The following is a 23049-nucleotide window of genomic DNA, read 5'->3' on the forward strand; positions in this document are numbered from 1 at the left end:
CTCCAAAAAAATTACCCAGGCTTGGAGTACCGCAATTGGCCACACAACTATCCTTAATAGACGCATGGAGATCCACTAACCCCACGTCTAGAGAATATACATGCCTCTCAGCGGCATACCAAACGTTCTCAAGAATTGACTATATTTTAATCTCGCAATCCTTGTTCACAAGAATGTCCTCAGCTGTAATTGAACCCATATCTGTCTCAGATCATGCCCTTCTTAGATTAGACATCACATTGTCTGACGAACAATCCTCCCACTCCACTTGGCGTTTTCCAACCCACCTTCTCTCTTCTAAGGATTTTAAATCAATGTTAGTGGACAGCTGGAGAGATTTTTGCAGTGAATAGTGAATGCGCAGCTACTAACCCCCCACTTTATTGGCAGACAGCTAAAACAGTTCTCAGAGGCAACATAGTGTCCTATGTATCTAGGTTGAACAAGGCATATGCAGCTACCTACCTATCCTTGCAATCCTCCCTTACCACCACCTACTCAGCATTCCAACGTGTCCCATCCTTAACGAACAAACAAATATATACAGGCAAAAAAACTCACTTGAGTTACTCCACAAAAGGGGAAATAAATATCTCTGTCGAATTAATTACCGATACCATCGTTTTGGGAATAAGACAGGTAGTCTCCTTACTAATATTTTGAATGGCTCTAGGTCATCTGTAGCGGTGCACCCTCTCAGGAGAAGGGATGGGACCCTCACCTCTTCTAACAAACAAATAGTTGATGTGATGTCTCAATTCTATACTGACCTCTACTCTGCCTCTTCTTCTTCTCTATCCCCTCCATCTGTATCTCTCGAAAATCAGGATTTTCCATGGTCCACCTTACCTTTCCCCACCATCTCTGAGGAGATGAGTGCAGCATTGATTGCACCGGTTACTCCCAAGGAGGTCTCTCAAATTATATCATCCCTTAAGGCCACCAAGGCCCCTGGGCCAGATGGATTTGGAGGCAGCTTTTATAAGGCACTTCATTCAGAAATTTTGTCCACACTTGTAGACTCATTTAACCATATACTAATGTCCGAATCTATCCCACTGTATTTTAACAATGCATATATCAAATTACTACCTAAACCCGGCCGAGATTTATCTCTACCAGGTTCATATAGGCCAATCTCACTACTTAATTCCGACTACAAAATATTAACCAAATTCCTAGCCAATAGATTAAAAAATGTCCTCCCATCCATTATACATTCTGACCAGACTGGATTTATCCAGGGTCGGCACTCTGTTCTCAATGTTCGGAAGGTGATAGCAGCGATTCAAATCTTACAAAATTCCACTGGAGACTCCCCCTCTGGCGTGGTGGTATCAATGGACGCGGAGAAAGCCTTCGATCTGGTACTGTGGCCCCATTTATTTGACTCCTTACCTCGATCTGGCTTTCCCTCCGTGTTTATTTCATATATCAAACTTTTATATAACAACTCAACCTCCCAAATCCTGTGTAATGGACAAATTTCTACGTGCTTTCCCATTAATAAAGGTACCAGGCAAGGCTGCCCTCTCTCCCCTCTATTATTTGCTATCGCCATTGAACCCCTTGCCATAGCACTTCGCTACTCTCCTGAATTTAAAGGTATTCGGATCTCCTCTCAGGAAATCAAGATTTCACTTTTCGCAAACTATATGCTGCTGTATGTTTCTGACCCCCTGCGCTCCCTTCCGCACATTCTGGATATGATTTCTGATTTTGGAAAATTTTCTGGATACAAAATTAATGTGGACAAGTCTGAGATTTTACCCATTGGCACTTACTCTGTAGATCTTCAGTCTTCCGATGTATTTTCAAAATTTCGGATTTCATCATGTATCAAATACTTGGGCATTCATATCCCCAATAAGGTAGATAAATTATATACTCTAAATTTCACTCCCTTGATTTGTAAGGTTACATCCCTCCTGCATACGTGGACTTCCCTATCTCTCTCCCTTTTGGGCAGAGCCGCTGCAGTTAAATCAATAATTTTCCCAAAACTTTTTTACGCTATTCAAATGCTGCCCATTGCCCTGTCCAACAGAGTAAAATCCTCTATATCCTCCTTCCTATGGAAAGGGAAAAGGCCTCGTCTGGCCTATAATAAATTGACCCTACCAAAAGACCACGGAGGTCTGGGCTTACCCGACTTTAAAGCATACACCTTAGCTGTATTCTTTAGGTATGCCAGTGATTGGCTACTGTCGCAGTCTACTTACACTGACAACTCACTAGGTCTGGCTGTCTTTCACCCCTACTCTCCGGCTGCCCTGCTGCATCTTAAAGCATCTGAAATTCCTAAAGTTAAATACACAAAAACTCTATTCAAAGATACACACTTCTGCTGGATCAGTCTGCATAAAAAATTTGGAGAGAACTTTAAATACTCCCCTTATCTCACCATTTGGGGTAATCCGGGTTTTTCCCCTTCAATTTATAACCCCACCTATCAGGAGTGGAAGAAAAAAGGCATTCTTCTTGTGAACAAGGTTTTCGACCCTGGGGGCACTCTGCCCTTCCCTTCATTTCATGATTTCCAACAATCCTTTACACTTCCCAACAGTCATTTCTATTTTTACTTGCAACTCAGGCATTCTATACAATCTCTCCCTCTACCTTCTATACCCTCCAAGTCCATGAATATTCTCCTTAAGACTTTACAAGCTAATATGCATAGAGCATACAAGGTTAAACATTTATATATTCCCTTAACGGATGGTAGTCTCACGACAACTCTGCACTCCGATAATGTTCTATCCTCTTGGAGACTAGATATCTCACCGTTTCCGGATAATTCAGACCAAGTCCTTGATACATACACTAAATCCTACAAAATCCGCAGATCCGCATATTTGCAAGAAGTACATTTCCGTTTTTTACACAGAGCATATATAACACCGGCACAACGAAAATATATGTCATCCTCTGAAACAGGGTGCTGTATTAAATGCGGGATGGAAAATGCTAAGTTTCTCCCCGGTTTCTGGGGTTGTTCAAAAAATAGGATTTTGGTACTTACCAGGTAAATCCTTTTCTTTGAATCCATAGGGGGCACTGGAGTACTCTAGGGATATGGACGGTTCCACAGGAACTGAATAAGTTAAAAATTGAGACTACTTCTCCCCTCCATATCCCAGAGTACCTCAGTGTTTTTTTACTGAGCCGAACAGGAGCTATAGAGGTTAATGGAGAATTACATATAACAAACGGACAACAATAAAGTTGACACAACGTTACTGACAACAATCAGTTGACACCAACCCAATAAACTTGCTAATTTGAACCAGTTGGTGAGAGTGTTACCATAAGATCCCCTGAACTTACCACAAGCCAGGAAAACTGCTCTGGGTGGGCGTCCAGTGCCCCCTATGGATTCAAAGAAAAGGATTTACCTGGTAAGTACCAAAATCCTATTTTCTTTTTCATCCACTAGGGGTCACTGGAGTACTCTAGGGACGTACCAAAGTTTCCCCCCTGGGCGGGAGAGCTGTTTGGCACCTGTAACACTAGACGGCCAAAGCTAGATGCTGATGCCGCAAAAGTATCAAACTTGTAAAAGCGCACAAACATGTGCACTGAAGACCATGTAGCCGCCCTGCAAAAGCTGTGTCGTAGAACTCCACGACCAGCTGCCCATGACATTCCCGGAGAACATGTGGAATGAGCGGTTACTGATGTAGGCGGCTGTAACCTAGCATGAAGGTAAGCCTGACGTATGGTCAGTTTTATCCATCTGGATAAGGTCTGCTTAGAAGGTGGCCAACCCATCTTGGCCGCATCATAGAGGATAACAACGTATCCGTCTTAGGAACTGTAGACGTTCGGAATACATATGCGCGTACCCCAACCAAAATTCCAGAATCTCCTGTTAACACAGGAACTACTATTGGATGATTGATGTGAAAAGAGGACCCTACTTTTGGTAGGAAAGCGGGAGTCGTCCAAAGTTCCGCTCTGTCATTATGAAACACTAAATACGGTGGCTTGCATGACAAGGCACCCAAATCTGAAACCCGCCCTGCCGAAGCGAAGGCTAGGAGAGAAATTGTTTCCCAAGTGAGAAACTTAATATCCACTTGTTGTAAGGGTTCGAAATAAAAAGACTATAAGCAATCTAAAACCAGATTCAAGTCCCATGGCGCAGTAAGTGTAGTGAAATGAAGGCTGTACTTTGAGTACACCCTGCATAAAAGGTGTGTACCGACGGCAATAGAGCCAATCTTCTTTGAAAATAAATTGACAACGCAGATATCTGCACCTTTAGTGTGGATAAACGCCGACCTCCATCTAACCCCATCTGTAGACATAACAAAAAAGACAGGATAACTTGAAGATGATGTCGGAAACTTCCGAACTTCACACCAACCTATATAGGCACGCCAAACTCTGTAATAATGAGCTGCCGTAACTGGCTTACTAGCATGTAACATGGTTGGTATAACCTATTCTGGAATGCCCTCTCTTTTTAAGAGGGCTGTCTCAACAGCCACTCAGTCAACGCAGCCACGCTAAATCGGAGAAAGAACGGACCCTGATGTAACAGGTCCGGACGCAGTGGGAGCGGCCAAGGAACGTCCGCAAGTAGACCGCGAAGATCCGAAACCAAGCTCTCCAAGGCCAATGAGGCGCCACTAGTATGACTGTGGCGGACTCTTTTGATCCGTTTTAGCAACAGAGGGAGCAGCGGAAAACGGTGGAACAGATACACGAGACTGTATGGCCACGTGATTGTGAGAGCATCCACCGCCACTGCCTTTGGATCTCTCGTTCTGGACACGTACTGGGGCGTTTGATAATTGTGGCGAGATGCCATCAGGTCCACTTGCGGGTAACCCCACCTCTGGACCAACATGCGAAACACTTCTGGATTTAATGCACATCCTGGATTAAAATCCCGACAGCTGAGATAATCCGCCTCCCAGTTGTCCACTCCCGGAATGAATACTGCCGACAAAATCACCTCGGCCCAATTGAGGATTCGAGCTACTTCCCGCATGGCCATGCGGCTTTTCATTCCTCCTTGTTTGTTGATGTATGCGACCGCCGTCGCGTTGTCTGACTGCACCTGAACCTGCAGCATGTGCACTGCTTGTTGTAGCGCATTGTAAATTGCCCGGAGTTCCAGGACATTTATAGACAGCAATCTTTCGTGATCCGCCCAGAGACCCTGGAGCTGAAAATTTTGAACTACAGCTCCCCAACCTCTGAGACTCGCGTCCGCCGTGAGAATTATCCAATTCCAGGTGCCGAACAGTTTCCCTGCGGTTAGATTCTGTACTTTGAGCCACCAGAGTAGACACTCTGGCCTTTGGAGACAACCTCACCCAGTGGTGAATCTGCAGAAGCGAGCCCGACCATTGTGCGAGCACATCCAGTTAAAAAGGACGTGAGTGAAGTCTTCCGAACTGAAGCGCTTCGAAAACCGGCACCATTGTGTCTAATAGGCGAATGCACAAATGAACAGAGACTGTGCGTGGCTTAAGCACTAATTGTACCAGAAGACGAATGACCTGTACTTCTGTTCGGGTAGGTAAATTCCTTGATTTACCGTATCGAGAATCATACCTAGGAATAGAAGTCGATGAGACGGAATCATGCAGGAATTCGCGTAGACAATGGTAGGAAAACAGATCCCCCCCCCCCCCTGGTCTGTGATCTATTCTCGTCTGGAACGTAGCCAACGTGGACGTTGTGTGCCACTAGCGAAGCTGAAACGCAAGAACTGCCAACGTCACAGAAGCTGTAGGCAGCAAGAAGTGTAAGGTGGTCTTTATTTAGGGCAAACCTGAACTGGAGTGCCCTGCCACTACAGCCTTGTTACCTCAAACCCTTACCAAAGCAGGGCGAAGCAACAGCTGTGTAGGGTACACTCCGATAGGTAGTTAAACGCCCAATAATTGCAATTGTCTCATTGGAAATTGTTCAGCCTTCGCTGAGAACCTAACGTACTGGCCTGGTGCTATGAGGGCTGGCGGTGAATCGACCGCAACAATTTAGCTGAAAACAGTAAAAAAATAATTTTTTTTCTTCCCCCCTCTCAGGCAGTACATGCGCCCGCATTCCCCCCAAAGAGGACCGGTAAGGGTCTGTCTGTGCAGTCGTATTTGTCCGACACACTGTGTGACCGACTCTGCAGCGAAGCTGCTTGTTTGATTATGCATTAGACTTAGTGATCATGTACCCCGACCAGTAAGTACACCACGGAAGTAATCTGTGTATAAACCTGCATTACCGTGCATGTGGTTACCAGCAATAGTGAATCTTCCTGTAGAGACATGCTGTCAAAAACAATTAATAAATTAAATTCCTAACAACCCCCCGTCCCCAGAGGCTGAGTGTTGTAGGGCAGCAACCTCCTGCAAAGAACCAGGAAGTAATGTTAAAAATGGTGTCCTACTATGTTTTCTTTTTTTATATATATTACACCTGTTAAACCAGGATCTGAACCAGTGTCCATGTAATCACAAAGTTCACTGTGGGCGGGAAGCCTAACCACTTGGCTACAGAGCCACCTGTAAAAATAATAAGCAAAGCTGCTGTTTAAACATCAACTCTGGTGATGAAATGGTTGCTGTAGTGACTTGCAATCCAGATGGGACCTGAACCCACAATCCCTGGTTTAGGAGGGCAGTGTCCTATCCATTAGGCCACTGGGGATCTGGGGAGGTGAGGCCTGAACTCACAATGTTTGCAGTGCTCAACAGATACTGTTTAATAAGCACTGTGTGCCGACCAACTGCGTCACTGTAGTTTTGCTTATTGCAAAATAGATTTTTAATGTCAGTATATATATATATATATATATATATATATATATATATATATATATATATACACATACATATACACATACATATATACACATACATACATACACACACACACACACACACATCGTATATTCACACATACTCAGACCTTATAAATATATATATATATATATATATATATATATATATATATTTCATATATGCATACATACACACATATTATATACCCATATACATATATCCTGATTCAGAGGTATAATAATTCTTAGAAGTCTGAAACTAAATGTGACCACTCACAGGCTTAAAAAACCTGAGATGTTTGATGCTTAACCGCAGCTTAGTTAATGGGTCCCGTATCCAGTGTGGTGTGGCTGTAGATTTAAAAATACCTACAGCACCTTGTATTCCCAGGTGGCTAACCAGGCCCAACACTGCTCAGCTTCCAAGATCAGACGAGATCGGGCGTATCCAATTGTGGTGTGGCTAAGTGAATTAAGCAAAGCTGCTGCAGGTGAGCCTGAACCACAATGCTTGCAGTGCTCCACAGATACTTTTTTATAATCACCATGTGCTGACCAATTGTATAACACATCTTACTTTACAACAGTGAACAAAGCCAGTATTTGGCTGAACACAGCCATGATTAAGATTTGCAGTCTTTGGGATAATATCATTATAAACAGTTATGATAAGAATAATAGTCTTTGCTGGTATCTTACTCATTATACCGACAGACAATACAAAATACAACTTGCGCGACTCAGTAAATAGCACTAAGGTGTCTTTACAAATATATATCTGGCCAAGTGCAGTACACGTCAGCAATATGCCTGGTTCCAAATTCCCCTTAACACCCCTGCGCCTTCAATGGAGGAGAGATGTAACACAGGAAATTCTGGAAAAACAACAGGAAAAATGGTTAAATATGCCGACTTATAATTATGTAAGCAGACTTAATAAACATACTATGTTGCATTCAAACCTGCACATATATGAGCAACATGTATCCTGTTTAACAAAGACTTAATAGCCTATTGTAATACATATGCAGCGCTGCTGTATTCTAGTAAACATACTTTCTTTTATCAAAAAGAGTTGAATCATGAGATTTTATCCAGTGACCCTGACATTTCTGTGTGCAGGGAACATCACTGTGACATCAAAGTTACTCACTAGGCTATGAAGCCTGCCTTTTACAAAAACTTTCATTTGTGTGCCCCCCGTGCTCCGTGTATCGTTCTCTATACACGGAGCCGGGCTATGGTGGAGAGGGAGCCGGAAGCGGCATCGAGGGCCGGGGAGCGCGCTGCATAGAGCCGTGGAGCGGCCTATGCATAAATAAACGTGGCCGGCGCGGCTCAGAGCGGCGGGGGACACACCAAAGACAGCGGCGCTGGAAACGGCGGCGGGCGGCTGAAGGCAGCGGCCACACACACACACACACACAGTATCCCACACAGCGAGGCAGCAGCGTGAGCTGACCGCCCCGTTCAACATACCTGGACCCTGTGGTGAGGGCTATGACGGGGCTTCTCTGTAAGTTCCGTCCAGCCTTTACTGCAGGTTTTAGTCCTGCACGTGGTAGTGAGGGAGCTCTTTTTAGAGAGGTCCGACACCCACAGCTGCTTCAGCAGCATCCACTATCCCGGACCCTCGCCTTTCTGGAAGGGGGGAAGGGATGTGGAACATTGAAAAATCAAAAATAAATCCAATAATTGTGGAGAAACTGCACAGGCCTAGTTGCTCGGTGAGCACCGAAAAAACACTGAGGTACTCTGGGATATGGAGGGGAGAAGTAGTCTCAAATTTTAACTTATTCAGTGCCTAGTTCCTGTGGAACCGTCCATATCCCTAGAGTACTCCAGTGACCCCTAGTGGATGAAAAAGAAATTTACAGGTTCTGGAATAAAATCCTTCTGTATTTACAGTCTATTATTGGTATGCGGTTGCTGGCGGATCCAATAGCATGTCTCCTACTTAATTTTAAGACTTGGGTCTTGGACAAAGAAACTGGGAAAATCATACCTTTCCTTGTGACAGTGCTAACTCTAGCTAAGAAACTTATATTAATTCATTGGGTGAAAAAAAAACCGCTCCCACTATCCATGAACTCAAAAATAAACTACAACTACTTTATTTTGATATTAGATCCATCCTTCTGAATGAAGACATTTCGATGTCGTCCTTCCATAAAAAATGGGATTTATTTATCTCAACCTTAAACACACATTCTCGAAGCTTAATTACTCAATACTTAGGTTCTCATGACATGTATAGAGCGGAGGGCATGCTTTTGATCCCGCCGGCAACCATTTCATAAATGTATTTATCAATGATCTAACTACTTCATTGATTAGTAAATGTGCATTATCTTTATGTATTCTGTACCCTGAAATGTATGTGTACCACAATAGGCCTTCATCTTATCAACTGGGGGTCAACTAGCTATATCCGTCTCAATGCAACACTAATGATGTAGATAACACTATACGACTCAATCTTGCCTATTATGATATTTCCCCCCCCCCCCCCCCCCCTTACACACACGACAGACACAATGAGGGGTGGATCTTCCTATTCTTCTCTATCCTCTGATACGTTCTCATTGTATTTGATTGCAAAATTTATACTAAGAGTGTTGCGAACAGTTTCTTTGAATTGTATATCTGATAAATCTCTGAAAAAACTAATAAAAAGATATTTGAAACAAAAAACAAACAAACAAAAAAAACAAAAACAGACTGACTTTTCAACCATTTGAACCTCCCCCATTAAATGAAAGCCTTACCTTGCAACCCCTTAGGCAATTCCATGGTTTTCACCAGCTCCTCTGCAATGTCAAAAGCATTTAAGCCACTCAGCTTCTTTTCCCAAAAAAGCTGCAGTTGAAAGAAGAAATTAGCATGGGGTTACTCCTGGGAATTTGTATGGCTGACACAAGAATAGTTAGTAGCATCCCTCAACAACTTCAGGGGCTAATCACACACACACACACACACACACACACACACACACACACACACACACACACACATATATATATATATACATATATATATATATATATATATACATACATATATATATACATACATACATATATATACATATATATATACACACATACATATATATATATATATATACATATATATATATATATATATATATATACATATATATATATATATATATATACATACATATATATATACATACACATACATACATACATACATATATATATATATATATATATATAAAAAAATAATCTATATTTATATATTAATAGCAGAAGGACGACTTTATAATTGACATTTCTATGATGCTGTTGTTTGAGCAGGGCCCATTACAGTATAAACCAAATTAAAGGGGTTTGTAGATTTGCAGAAAAATATTGTTGTAATTGGTTGCTTTGTTTTGCAGTTATCTGGCAAAATATCTAGTGATGCATTGTAAATAGCAAGCATTCTGCTCTAGAAAACGTGACAATTGGTGAACTCTCCTTGTGCACCTGCTGGGTGACCTGGAAACGGACAGTTATTTGCATCCTCAAAAGAAGAGATTGCTTTCTTCCAATGAATGCTGATGTTCTCAATCCAACCAAAGTTCAGTTTCCCAAATGTGTATTAGAGTTCTCCAATATTTCTTATACAGGTATAAGCCAGTAGCATCCAATGTGGTCAGTTAAGGGCTCCCGTAAATCCAAAGAGAAGCTGACAGGGCTCGCATAGCCCAGTACGTTTAATTTTGAGCTCAGCGCCGCCTCATCTATAACCCCGCCTCCGTGCACAGGAGCTCAGTTTTGTTAACCAGTCCAATGCAGTAGCAGGTAAAAGATAACAACCGTTAGTAGCCACATACACCACATTCTCACGACAGGAGAAGGTATCAGCGGCTAATGCCATACAAACCCAAAGAAGCTAAGTGCGCCAGGGTGGGCGCCCTGTGGAACACAGTGTACCTTGTAGAAAGATTTAAGTTCTTACCATAAATCTCCTTTTCTGCAGCGGGGTACACTGGGTTCAACAGGGATAACATCGGGGATGTTCTAAAGCAGTTCCTCATGGGAGGGGACGCACTGTAGCGGGCACAAGGACCCGGCGTCCAAAGGAAGCATTCTGGGAGGCGGAAGTATCGAAGGCATAGAACCTTATAAACGTGTACACTGAGGACCAAGTAACCGCCTTGCACAATTGCTGCACCACGGCGGGCCGCCCAAGATGGTCCAACAGACAGAGTAGAATGGACTTTGATGGTAGCAGGAGCTGTATATAAGTTTGTGCAATCACCATTCTAATCCATCTGGCCAGGGTCTGCTTATTCGCATGCCAGCCACGTTTGTGAAAACCAAAAAGTACAAAAAGAGAATCAGACTTCCTAACGGAGGCTGTCCTCTTCACATACCACATCCAAAGACCGCTCTTTGGAGGACAAGTCAGGAGAGATAAAGGCAGGAACCACAATCTCTTGGTTAAAGTGGAAAGAAGACACCACCTTTAGGTAGATAACCAGGGCGCGTCCTAAGAACCGCCCGGTCACGGTGAAAAATCAGAAAGGGTGATCGAAAGGATAAGGCACCCAAGTCTGAAACCCGTCTAGCAGAGGCAATAGCCAGCAGAAACGAGACCTGAATAGTAAGCCACTTAAGGTCCACAGATTCAAGAGGTTCAAACGGAGACTTTTGCAAGGCCTCCACAACCACCGACAAATCCCAAGGAGCCACAGGCGGGACATAGGGAGGTTGAATCCGTAAAACACCCTGAGTGAATGTATGAACATCACGCAGAGTCGCAATGTTTCTCTGAAACCATACCTACAAGGCCGAAATATGAACCTTGAGGGAGGCCAGACGAAGGCCTAAGTCCAGGCACTGTTGCAGGAAAGCCAACAGCTTGGCCGTACTAAACTTGTAAGCGTCATGATTGTTAGATGCGCACCAAGCAAAGTAAGAATTCCAGACCCTACGATAAATCCGAGCCGAAGCCGGTTTACGGGCTTTCAACATAGTTTGAAAGACTGCCTCAGAAAATCCTTTGGCCCTCTATATTGAAGCTTCAAGAGCCACGCTGTCAAAGCCAGCCGGGCCAAATCCTGGTATACAAAAGGGCCCTGAACGAGGAGGTCTGGACGCTGCGGAAGCAGAAGAGACCGCTCTAACGAGAGACCCTGTAGGTCTGAGAACCAATGCCGTCTGGGCCACGCTGGAGCGATCAGAAGTAGGATTCCTCCTTCTTGCTTGAACTTCCTTATTACTCTGGGCAGGAGTGACACCGGAGGGAACACGTACAGCATCTGAAAGTTCCACGGAATTGCCAGTGTGTCCACGAATGCCGCTTGAGGAACCCTTGCCCTGAAGACCGGAACTTTGTGATTGTGTCAAGACGCCATCAGGTCTACGTCTGATAGGCCTCACTTGTCCACTAGTAGCTGAAATACTTCTAGATAGAGGCTCCACTCTCCGGCGTGAACATCCTGACGACTGAGGAAGTCCGCTTCCCAGTTGAGGACCCCCAGAATGAACACTGCTGATATGGCTGGCAGATGGCGTTCCGCCCACTGAAGAATCCTTGACACTTCCCTCATTGCCATGCGGCTTAGTGTGCCGCCTTGATGATTTATGTATGCCACCGTGGTGGCGTTGTCAGACTGTACTTGAACAGGCCTGTTCTGCATCAGATGCTGGGCCAGGTTCAGAGCATTGAACACCGCCCGCAATTCCAGAATGTTTATCGGTAGGAGAGACTACTCCCTGGTCCACCGACCCTGAAGAGAATGTTGCTCCAAAACCACGTCTTAACCCCAAATACTGGCACCCGTTGTCAGGAGTAACCAGTTGGAGATCCAGAAGGGATGACCCCTGCTCAATCATTGGTCCTGTAGCCACCAGCTCAGTGACAGGCAAACCTCAGAATGACAAGGCGATCATTTGAGACCTGATCCGGTGAGGCAGGCCATCCCACTTGGAAAGGATTAACCACTGCAGAGGAAGAGAATGAAATTGAGCGTACTCCACCATGTTGAAAGCTGACACCATGAGGCTTAGTACTTGCATCGCCGAGTGTATCTACACTCGCGGGTGAGAAAGGAAGCATCGAATCCTGTCCTGAAGGTTCAGGACTTTCTCCTGTGACAAGAACAACCGCTGGTTGTGAGTGTCCAACAATGCACCCAAGGGCACCATGCTCTGAGCAGGGACCAGGGAAGATTTCTTCCAGTTGATGAGCCACCCGTGAGTGTGCAGAAACTGGACCGTCAGATCCAGATGACAGAGAACTTCTGGTGAATTCACCAGGATCAGCAAGTCGTCTAGATACGGTAGGATCTTGACGCAGGGCCGTCATCACCGCTATGACCTTGGTCAATCCAAAAGGTAAGGCCCGAAATTGATAATGGAGGTTGCCAATAGCAAACCGTAGGTATTGCTGATGCGACATCGCAATAGGAATATGGAGGTAAGCATCCTGTATGTCCAGGGAGACCAAAACCAGAATAGAGCGAAGAGTTTCCATACGAAACTTGGAGACCCTCACAAACTTGTTAAAGGAATTAAGGTTGAGAATAGGCCGGGAGGAACCATTCGGTTTCAGGACTAGGAACAGCGGTGAATAGTACCCCCTGCCTCTCTGAGCCAGAGGCACAGTCACTACTACTCCTGTGTCCAGGAGGGACTGTACCACCAAATGAAGAGTTTTTGCCTTCACCTGATCCAAAGGGACGTTTGTCAGGCAAAAATTATGAGGGGGACGATTCTTGAAGGATATTGCGTATCCGTGAGTGACGACTTCCCTTACCCAGGCGTCTGATGTGGTATTCAACCATGCCTGGGTAAACCGTAGAAGTCGGCCTCTCACCCTGGGATCCCCCCAGGGGGAGGCCCGCCCAGTCATGCAGCAGGCTTGTCTGATTTGGAAACAGGCTGACGGGCAGCCCAGGCACGTTTAGGTTTGGGCTTAGTGGTTTTGGAAGTGCGAGCCTGTTTTGGATACGCCTGACCCTTTGCTTTACCTGGAGGTCGAAAGGAAGGAAAGGAAGTACTCTTAACCTTCGGAGCAGAAGGAGCAGTACTAGGTAGACATGCTGTCTTAGCGGAAGCTAAAATCAGCAATAATCTTGTTGAGATCTTCACCAAAAAGGATGTTCTCCTTGAAGGGGAGCACCTCCAGGGTTTTCTTTGAGTCCAGATCCACAGACCAAGACCGCAGCCAGAGAATCCGGCGAGCCAGAATGTACGTAGTAGAGGCCTTGGCCGCCAGAACACCGGTATCAGAAGCCACCTCCTTAACGTAAAGAGGCTGTGACAATATACGAAAGACATTGTCTAGCATTATCAGAGAAATTGGATGGCAGCTCTGCTTCCACCTCCATAGCTTCTGCAGCCCACGTAGCCGCCATAATGGGCCGATGCACAGCTCCCACAAGGGTATAAATAGCTTTCAAGCAACCCTCCACACACTTATCCGTCGGTTCCTTCAGAGAGGTGACGGTAGTGACAGGCAGAGCAGAGGACACCACCAGCCGAGCGACTTGCGAGTCCACCGGTGGCAGAGTTTCCCAATTTTTGCTTAACTTCACAGCAAGGGGGTAGCGAGCTAGCATCTTTTTGTGAGGTGTGAATTTTTTCCCAGGATTCCTGACGTATATCAACTAAGTGGTCAGAATGAGGCAAAATTAATTTGGTAACCTTCTGACGTTTATATCTATCAGGTTTCTTAGAGGCAACGACAGGTTCTGGGTCATCATCAATTTGAAGAATCAGCCTGATAGCCTCTAATAGGTCAGGAACATCCACCTGTGAAACAGACTCCCCATCAGAAGCATCTGGATCAGTGTCTGAGGGGTCAGTATACACGCCATCCTCATCGGACGAAGCATCTGAAACATTAGTGGATTGCGAGGAAGTAATTACCCGCTTAGAGGACCCCTTGGTCTTAGGCGGGCGAGGGTTATGTTTCGGTTTAGTCAATGAGCGATTCAATTGCTGTAACCGAGTGGACAGGAGATCTGCCCATGGCGGGTTACCCACAGGGACGATACGTGGCTGTAAAGGCACATGAGGTCACATAGGGGGCGTAAGTCTAGTTACCAGCGTAGTCGGTAAATTAGAGAAAGTAGCCCAAGGCGGGTCGTGATGTGCCCCCGTTGCTACAGACTGACTGGGGGGTAAGGAACCCTCTAATGCATCTGTGACATCACCACCGTGTATTGCGGGATCAGTCACAGAACCATCGCTCCCTGTAGCGGACATGATATGAAAGCATAAACCACGGACGACAGTACAATATCAGCAGATATAATACCCAACCAAGGACCCCCTGTGCAGTGTGACAGCACAAACAGAGGATTCAGGAGGTATATGGTATGTGAAAATCACAGAGAAAAATACAAAAGTAGTATATCCTGTGAAATACCTATATCAGATAGTAAACCTGACGCACTTAGCCCCCTCAGGGTACAGAATATAGGGATAGCAGTATGAGTGAGCTACACGAAGTAGATATCACACAGCAGCTATATGTACACACAGTCACATGTACAATGCACAAATTATGACAATAAAACTGCACTGGACTAGCAATACTATGTAGTACTAAGTAAAGCTATATAGACTTATAGATATATCAATGCACAGTCAAGACTGGATGTATATCACAGGGTACTTGTACTAAATAGTTTCTTAACTAACTGTTAGACATGTAAAATATTTAAGTGTTCTGTAAAATGCACAGCGCTGATGAAGACGGCTTTACAGAGGAGACTTTGCCCATGCATTCCCAGAATCAGCATGTGTAATGGCGCCCAAACGCTAACAGGGAGTGAGGGAGACCGAGAGATGCAGCTCCAGGGCGGGACATTTACTCTAAATGGCGCCTTGGGGCTGGGGGAGGGGCTATAGGTCAGAGCCTTCTCCCCTAGCTGGACTTCACCAACAGGTACTGTGGGCCTTAGAAAATAAGATTTTACTTACCGATAAATCTATTTCTCGGAGTCCGTAGTGGATGCTGGGGTTCCTGAAAGGACCATGGGGGAATAGCGGCTCCGCAGGAGACAGGGCACAAAAAGTAAAGCTTTTCCGATCAGGTGGTGTGCACTGGCTCCTCCCCCTATGACCCTCCTCCAGACTCCAGTTAGGTACTGTGCCCGGACGAGCGTACACAATAAGGGAGGATTTTGAATCCCGGGTAAGACTCATACCAGCCACACCAATCACACCGTACAACTTGTGATCTAAACCCAGTTAACAGTATGATAACAGCGGAGCCTCTGAAAGATGGCTTCCTTTAACAATAACCCGAATTAGTTAACAATAACTATGTACAACTTATGCAGATAATCCGCACTTGGGATGGGCGCCCAGCATCCACTACGGACTCCGAGAAATAGATTTATCGGTAAGTAAAATCTTATTTTCTCTATCGTCCTAGTGGATGCTGGGGTTCCTGAAAGGACCATGGGGATTATACCAAAGCTCCCAAACGGGCGGGAGAGTGCGGATGACTCTGCAGCACCGAATGAGAGAACTCCAGGTCCTCCTTAGCCAGAGTATCAAATTTGTAAAATTTTACAAACGTGTTCTCCCCTGACCACGTAGCTGCTCGGCAAAGTTGTAATGCCGAGACCCCTCGGGCAGCCGCCCAAGATGAGCCCACCTTCCTTGTGGAGTGGGCCTTTACAGATTTAGGCTGTGGCAAGCCTGCCACAGAATGTGCAAGTTGGATTGTGCTACAGATCCAACGAGCAATCGTCTGCTTAGACGCAGGAGCACCCATCTTGTTGGGTGCATACAATATAAACAACGAGTCAGATTTTCTGACTCCAGCTGTCCTTGCAATATATATTTTTAATGCTCTGACAACGTCCAGTAACTTGGAGTCCTCCAAGTCACTTGTAGCCGCAGGCACTACAATAGGCTGGTTCAGATGAAATGCTGACACCACCTTAGGGAGAAAATGCGGACGAGTCCGCAGTTCTGCCCTGTCCGAATGGAAAATCAGATATGGGCTTTTGTAAGATAAAGCTGCCAATTCTGACACTCTCCTGGCAGAAGCCAGGGCTAGAAGCATGGTCACTTTCCATGTGAGATATTTCAAATCCACATTTTTTAGTGGTTCAAACCAATGAGATTTTAGGAAGTCCAAAACCACATTTAGATCCCACGGTGCCACTGGAGGCACCACAGGAGGCTGTATATGCAGCACTCCCTTAACAAAGGTCTGGACTTCAGGGACTGAAGCCAATTCTTTTTGAAAGAAAATCGACAGGGCCGAAATTTGAACCTTAATAGATCCCAATTTGAGACCCATTGACAATCCTGATTGCAGGAAATGTAGGAATCGACCCAGTTGAAATTCCTCCGTCGGAGCACTCCGATCTTCGCACCACGCAACATATTTTCGCCAAATTCGGTGATAATGTTGCACGGTTACTTCCTTCCTTGCTTTAATCAAAGTAGGAATGACTTCTTCCGGCATGCCTCTTTCCTTTAGGATCCGGCGTTCAACCGCCATGCCGTCAAACGCAGCCGCGGTAAGTCTTGAAACAGACAGGGACCCTGCTGAAGCAAGTCCCTCCTTAGAGGTAGAGGCCACGGATCTTCCGTGATCATCTCTTGAAGTTCCGGGTACCAAGTCCTCCTTGGCCAATCCGGAACCACTAGTATCGTTCTTACGCCTCTTTGCCGTATAATTCTCAATACTTTTGGTATGAGAGGCAGAGGAGGAAACACATACACCGACTGGTACACCCAAGGCGTTACCAGCGCGTCCACAGCTATTGCCTGCGGATCTCTTGACCTGGCGCAATACCTGTCCAGTTTTTTGTTGAGGCGAGACGCCATCATGTCCACCATTGGTCTTTCCCAACGGGTTACCAGCATGTGGAAGACTTCTGGATGAAGTCCCCACTCTCCCGGGTGAAGATCGTGTCTGCTGAGGAAGTCTGCTTCCCAGTTGTCCACTCCCGGGATGAACACTGCTGACAGTGCTATCACATGATTCTCTGCCCAGCGAAGAATCCTTGCAGCTTCTGCCATTGCCCTCCTGCTTCTTGTGCCGCCCTGTCTGTTCACATGGGCGACTGCCGTGATGTTGTCCGACTGGATCAATACCGGTTTTCCCTGAAGCAGAGGTTCTGCCTGGTTTAGAGCATTGTATATTGCTCTTAGTTCCAGAATGTTTATGTGAAGAGACGTTTCCAGGCTCGTCCATACTCCCTGGAAGTTTCTTCCTTGTGTGACTGCTCCCCAGCCTCTCAGGCTGGCGTCCGTGGTCACCAGGATCCAATCCTGTATGCCGAATCTGCGGCCCTCCAATAGATGAGCACTCTGCAACCACCACAGAAGAGACACCCTTGTCCTTGGAGACAGGGTTATCCATAGGTGCATCTGAAGATGCGACCCTGACCATTTGTCCAACAGATCCCTTTGGAAAATTCTTGCGTGGAATCTGCCGAATGGAATCGCTTCGTAAGAAGCCACCATTTTTCCCAGGACTCTTGTGCATTGATGTACAGACACCTTTCCTGGTTTTAGGAGGTTCCTGACAAGCTCGGATAACTCCTTGGCTTTTTCCTCCGGGAGAAAAACCTTTTTCTGAACCGTGTCCAGAATCATCCCTAGGAACAGCAGACGAGTTGTCGGCATTAACTGGGATTTTGGAATATTCAGAATCCACCCGTGCTGTTTTAGCACTTCTTGAGACAGTGCTAATCCCATCTCTAGCTGTTCTCTGGACCTCGCCCTTATTAGGAGATCGTCCAAGTATGGGATAATTAATACGCCTTTTCTTCGAAGAAGAATCATCATCTCGGCCATTACCTTTGTAAAGATCCGAGGTGCCGTGGACAATCCGAACGGCAGCGTCTGAAACTGATAGTGACAGTTTTGTACAACGAACCTGAGGTACCCCTGGTGTGAGGGGTAAATTGGAACGTGGAGATACGCATCCTTGATGTCCAAGGATACCATAAAGTCCCCCTCTTCCAGGTTCGCTATCACTGCTCTGAGTGACTCCATTTTGAACTTGAACTTCTTTATGTACAGGTTCAAGGACTTCAGATTTAGAATAGGCCTTACCGAGCCATCCGGCTTCGGTACCACAAAAAGAGTGGAATAATACCCCTTCCCTTGTTGCAGAAGAGGTACCTTGACTATCACCTGCTGAGAGTACAGCTTGTGAATGGCTTCCAACACCGTCTCCCTTTCGGAGGGGGACGTTGGTAAAGCAGACCTCAGGAAACGGCGAGGTGGATCTGTCTCTAATTCCAACCTGTATCCCTGAGATATTATCTGCAGGATCCAGGGATCTACTTGCGAGTGAGCCCACTGCGCGCTGTAATTTTTGAGACGACCGCCCACCGTCCCCGAGTCCGCTTGAGAAGCCCCAGCGTCATGCTGAGGCTTTTGTAGAAGCCGGGGAGGGCTTCTGATCCTGGGAAGGAGCTGCGTGTTGCTGTCTCTTCCCTCGACCTTTGCCTCGTGGCAAATATGAATAGCCCTTTGCTCTCTTATTTTTAAAGGAACGAAAGGGCTGCGGTTGAAAAGTCGGTGCCTTTTTCTGTTGGGGAGTGACTTGAGGTAGAAAGGTGGATTTCCCGGCTGTAGCCGTGGCCACCAAATCTGATAGACCGACTCCAAATAACTCCTCCCCCTTATACGGCAAAACTTCCATATGCCGTTTTGAATCCGCATCGCCTGTCCACTGTCGCGTCCATAAAGCTCTTCTGGCCGAAATGGACATAGCACTTACCCGTGATGCCAGTGTGCATATATCCCTCTGTGCATCACGCATATAAAGAAATGCATCCTTTATTTGTTCTAACGACAGTAGAATATTGTCCCTGTCCAGGGTATCAATATTTTCAATCAGGGATTCTGACCAAACTACCCCCGCACTGCCCATCCAGGCAGTTGCTACAGCTGGTCGTAGTATAACACCTGCATGTGTGTATATACTTTTTTGGATATTTTCCATCCTCCTATCTGATGGATCTTTAAGTGCGGCCGTCTCAGGAGAGGGTAACGCCACTTGTTTAGATAAGCGTGTTAGCGCCTTGTCCACCCTAGGAGGTGTTTCCCAGCGCTCCCTAACCTCTGGCGGGAAAGGGTATAATGCCAATAATTTCTTTGAAATTATCAGCTTTTTATCAGGGGCAACCCACGCTTCATTACACACGTCATTTAGTTCTTCTGATTCAGGAAAAACTATAGGTAGTTTTTTCATACCCCACATAATACCCTGTTTAGTGGTACCTGTAGTATCAGCTAAATGTAACGCCTCCTTCATTGCCAAAATCATATAACGTGTGGCCCTACTGGAAAATACGGTTGATTCGTCACCGTCACCACTGGAGTCATCGCCTGTGTCTGGGTCTGTGTCGACCGACTGAGGCAAAGGGCGTTTCACAGCCCCTGACGGTGTTTGAGTCGCCTGGACAGGCACTAATTGATTGTCCGGCCGTCTCATGTCGTCAAACGACTGCTTTAGCGTGTTGACACTATCCCGTAGTTCCATAAATAAAGGCATCCATTCTGGTGTCGACCCCCTAGGAGGTGACATCCCCATATTTGGCAATTGCTCCGCCTCCACACCAATATCGTCCTCATACATGTCGACACACACGTACCGACACACAGCAGACACACAGGGAATGCTCCTAATGAAGACAGGACCCACTAGCCCTTTGGGGAGACAGAGGGAGAGTTTGCCAGCACACACCAAAAGCGCTATATATATATCAGGGATAGCCTTATAATAAGTGCTCCCCTATAGCTGCTTTGTTATATAAAAATATCGCCATAAATTTGCCCCCCCTCTCTGTTTTACCCTGTTTCTGTAGTGCAGTGCAGGGGAGAGACCTGGGAGCCGTCCTGACCAGCGGAGCTGTGAGAGGAAATGGCGCCGTGTGCTGAGGAGATAGGCCCCGCCCCTTTTCCGGCGGGCTCGTCTCCCGCTATTTTGAGAAATCAGGCAGGGGTTAAATATCTCCATATAGCCTCTAGGGCTATATGTGAGGTATTTTTAGCCTTTATAGGTACTCATTTTGCCTCCCAGGGCGCCCCCCTCCCAGCGCCCTGCACCCTCAGTGACTGCCGTGTGAAGTGTGCTGAGAGGAAAATGGCGCACAGCTGCAGTGCTGTGCGCTACCTTTAGAAGACTGCAGGAGTCTTCAGCCGCCGATTCTGGACCTCTTCTGTCTTCAGCATCTGCAAGGGGGCCGGCGGCGCGGCTCCGGTGACCATCCAGTCTGTACCTGTGATCGTCCCTCTGGAGCTTGATGTCCAGTAGCCAAGAAGCCAATCCATCCTGCACGCAGGTGAGTTGACTCCTTCTCCCCTCAGTCCCTCGCTGCAGTGATCCTGTTGCCAGCAGGAATCACTGTAACATAAAAAACCTAGCTAAACTTTCTCTAAGCAGCTCTTTAGGAGAGCCACCTAGATTGCACCCTTCTCGGCCGGGCACAAAAATCTAACTGGAGTCTGGAGGAGGGTCATAGGGGGAGGAGCCAGTGCACACCACCTGATCGGAAAAGCTTTACTTTTTGTGCCCTGTCTCCTGCGGAGCCGCTATTCCCCCATGGTCCTTTCAGGAACCCCAGCATCCACTAGGACGATAGAGAAAAATGGATTGCAAGAGAATCTGACCTGTGGTCTAGTGGGGTCCCTATACCAACACAGTGTCCACGCCAGCCGAGCGGGGCCCATCTCCTAATGGTCGCACTGGATCACGATTTGCAGCGGGTCCCGTCTGGGGGACCCTTCTACCTCCTCCCTAGATGCGGCCACGCGATCCCGGAGAGCTGCGGTGAGTGTGTGTGCCAGATGAACAAGACCGGAGCCCTCCGCTGTAAGTACCCGGAAACCAGGGCGCAGGAGTATACAGCGCCGCCGGGGGAGGTGATGGAGCTGCAGCATGAGATGTCAAAATGTCATCTAGGACTAAGAGTGCCTATGCTGCAGCCCTTGAAGTCTATCTTTTTTAAAAAGCGCTTTTCAGTCTGTTAGTGTCCTGTACTGCAGGCGCCAATTTACAAACTGAGCTCCTGTGCACGGAGGCGGGGTTATAGAGGAGGCAGCACTGACCATCTTCGGAAGTCAAAGCTTTCAGCCTGTTGGTGCCTCGGATCAAGATCCTACTGTACACCCCGATGTTATCCCTGTGGAACCCAGTGTACCCCGCTGCAGAAATTAGGGACCGCAGGAGCGTTAAATCCTAAACTCCTCCACGCTGCTACTCCAGCATGTCAGTACTACTTTAACCATTTGCTTGGCATGGTCGTATTGCTTGCAACCACACCAGGATGTGCGTTATCTGGTTGCAAATAATGTGCACTGGCCAGCCAAAAGATTGTTCCGAGTTTGTTCTTCCAATCGGTGTGCTCAATCTCCAAAAGGTGACCAAAGACCTTGGAGCGCCGACGATATGTCACACCAACCCCATCCAAGGAGACTCGCATCCGTGGTCACAATGACCAGACCGTATACAATGGGGCTTGGTGGCTGATGGCATAGCCCGGGACATTCGTAACGCAGCGGGGACTCAGCAAGCCGGATATGGAATGCTTCTGATCTAATTATGTGACTTTCCTCTGTTTCACTGTATATTTTTATGTGTCACGTCTGCTGATGGGGAAAACTAAGAAAGGAGGGCGATCATCTGCGGCTGAGAAATCCGATGACAAGTCCCTACAACCTAACTTATTTCGCCATCTTCAACCGGACATAGTCAGTGAGTACACTCGTTCATCATCCTCTGTTCCGGGCTCTCCTGCCGACACCGGAGCGATGGCGGGAGCAGACTCTTCGCCATTGGACAAGGGGCCTGAAGCGTCTATGGCTGATGTTCTGACCTATTTGCGTGCACTTCCTACTAAAAAAGATCTGCCTACTAAACGGGACTTCTTGGATCTGGAACAAAAGATACGTGACACGGTCAAGTCGGAGATCTCCATACTTCAGGCAATCTCCCAAATAGCCCATCGAGTTTCAGATATGGAAGACCACGTCGATGAAGTCTCCTCATTTCAATGGAAACTCTGCGATACTGTTGCTCTTCAGGCTCAGGAACTGAAGGAACTATGGCGTCGACAAGACAACCTTGACAACAGAGGCCGGAGAAACAACTTACGGACAACACCATACTGCGCAGCGCATTGCGCCCGAAAGGTCTTTCTTCTGAAGCTCCCAGAGACGTGATATGTCGTCTTCACTATTATCATGTAAAGGAGGAGATACTTCCTAAAGCCCGCAAGTTGGACCGACTGGAATTTGATAATTCTG

General features: G+C 46.5%; 1 protein-coding gene across 2 annotated transcripts in view; it reads right to left on the minus strand.

Moving 5' to 3' along the window:
* Window positions 1–23049, minus strand: part of MBD3 (methyl-CpG binding domain protein 3) — a 193289-nt gene that overhangs the window by 38663 nt on the left and 131577 nt on the right. For both annotated transcript variants that reach the window (XM_063915732.1, XM_063915722.1), the window contains exon 4: window positions 9562–9652. In XM_063915732.1, coding sequence (XP_063771802.1) covers window positions 9562–9652 — 91 coding nt within the window. The remainder of the gene's footprint in view (window positions 1–9561; window positions 9653–23049) is intronic.

Source organism: Pseudophryne corroboree, chromosome 1 (assembly GCF_028390025.1).
Source record: "Pseudophryne corroboree isolate aPseCor3 chromosome 1, aPseCor3.hap2, whole genome shotgun sequence".
Taxonomy (NCBI): Eukaryota; Metazoa; Chordata; class Amphibia; order Anura; family Myobatrachidae; genus Pseudophryne; species Pseudophryne corroboree.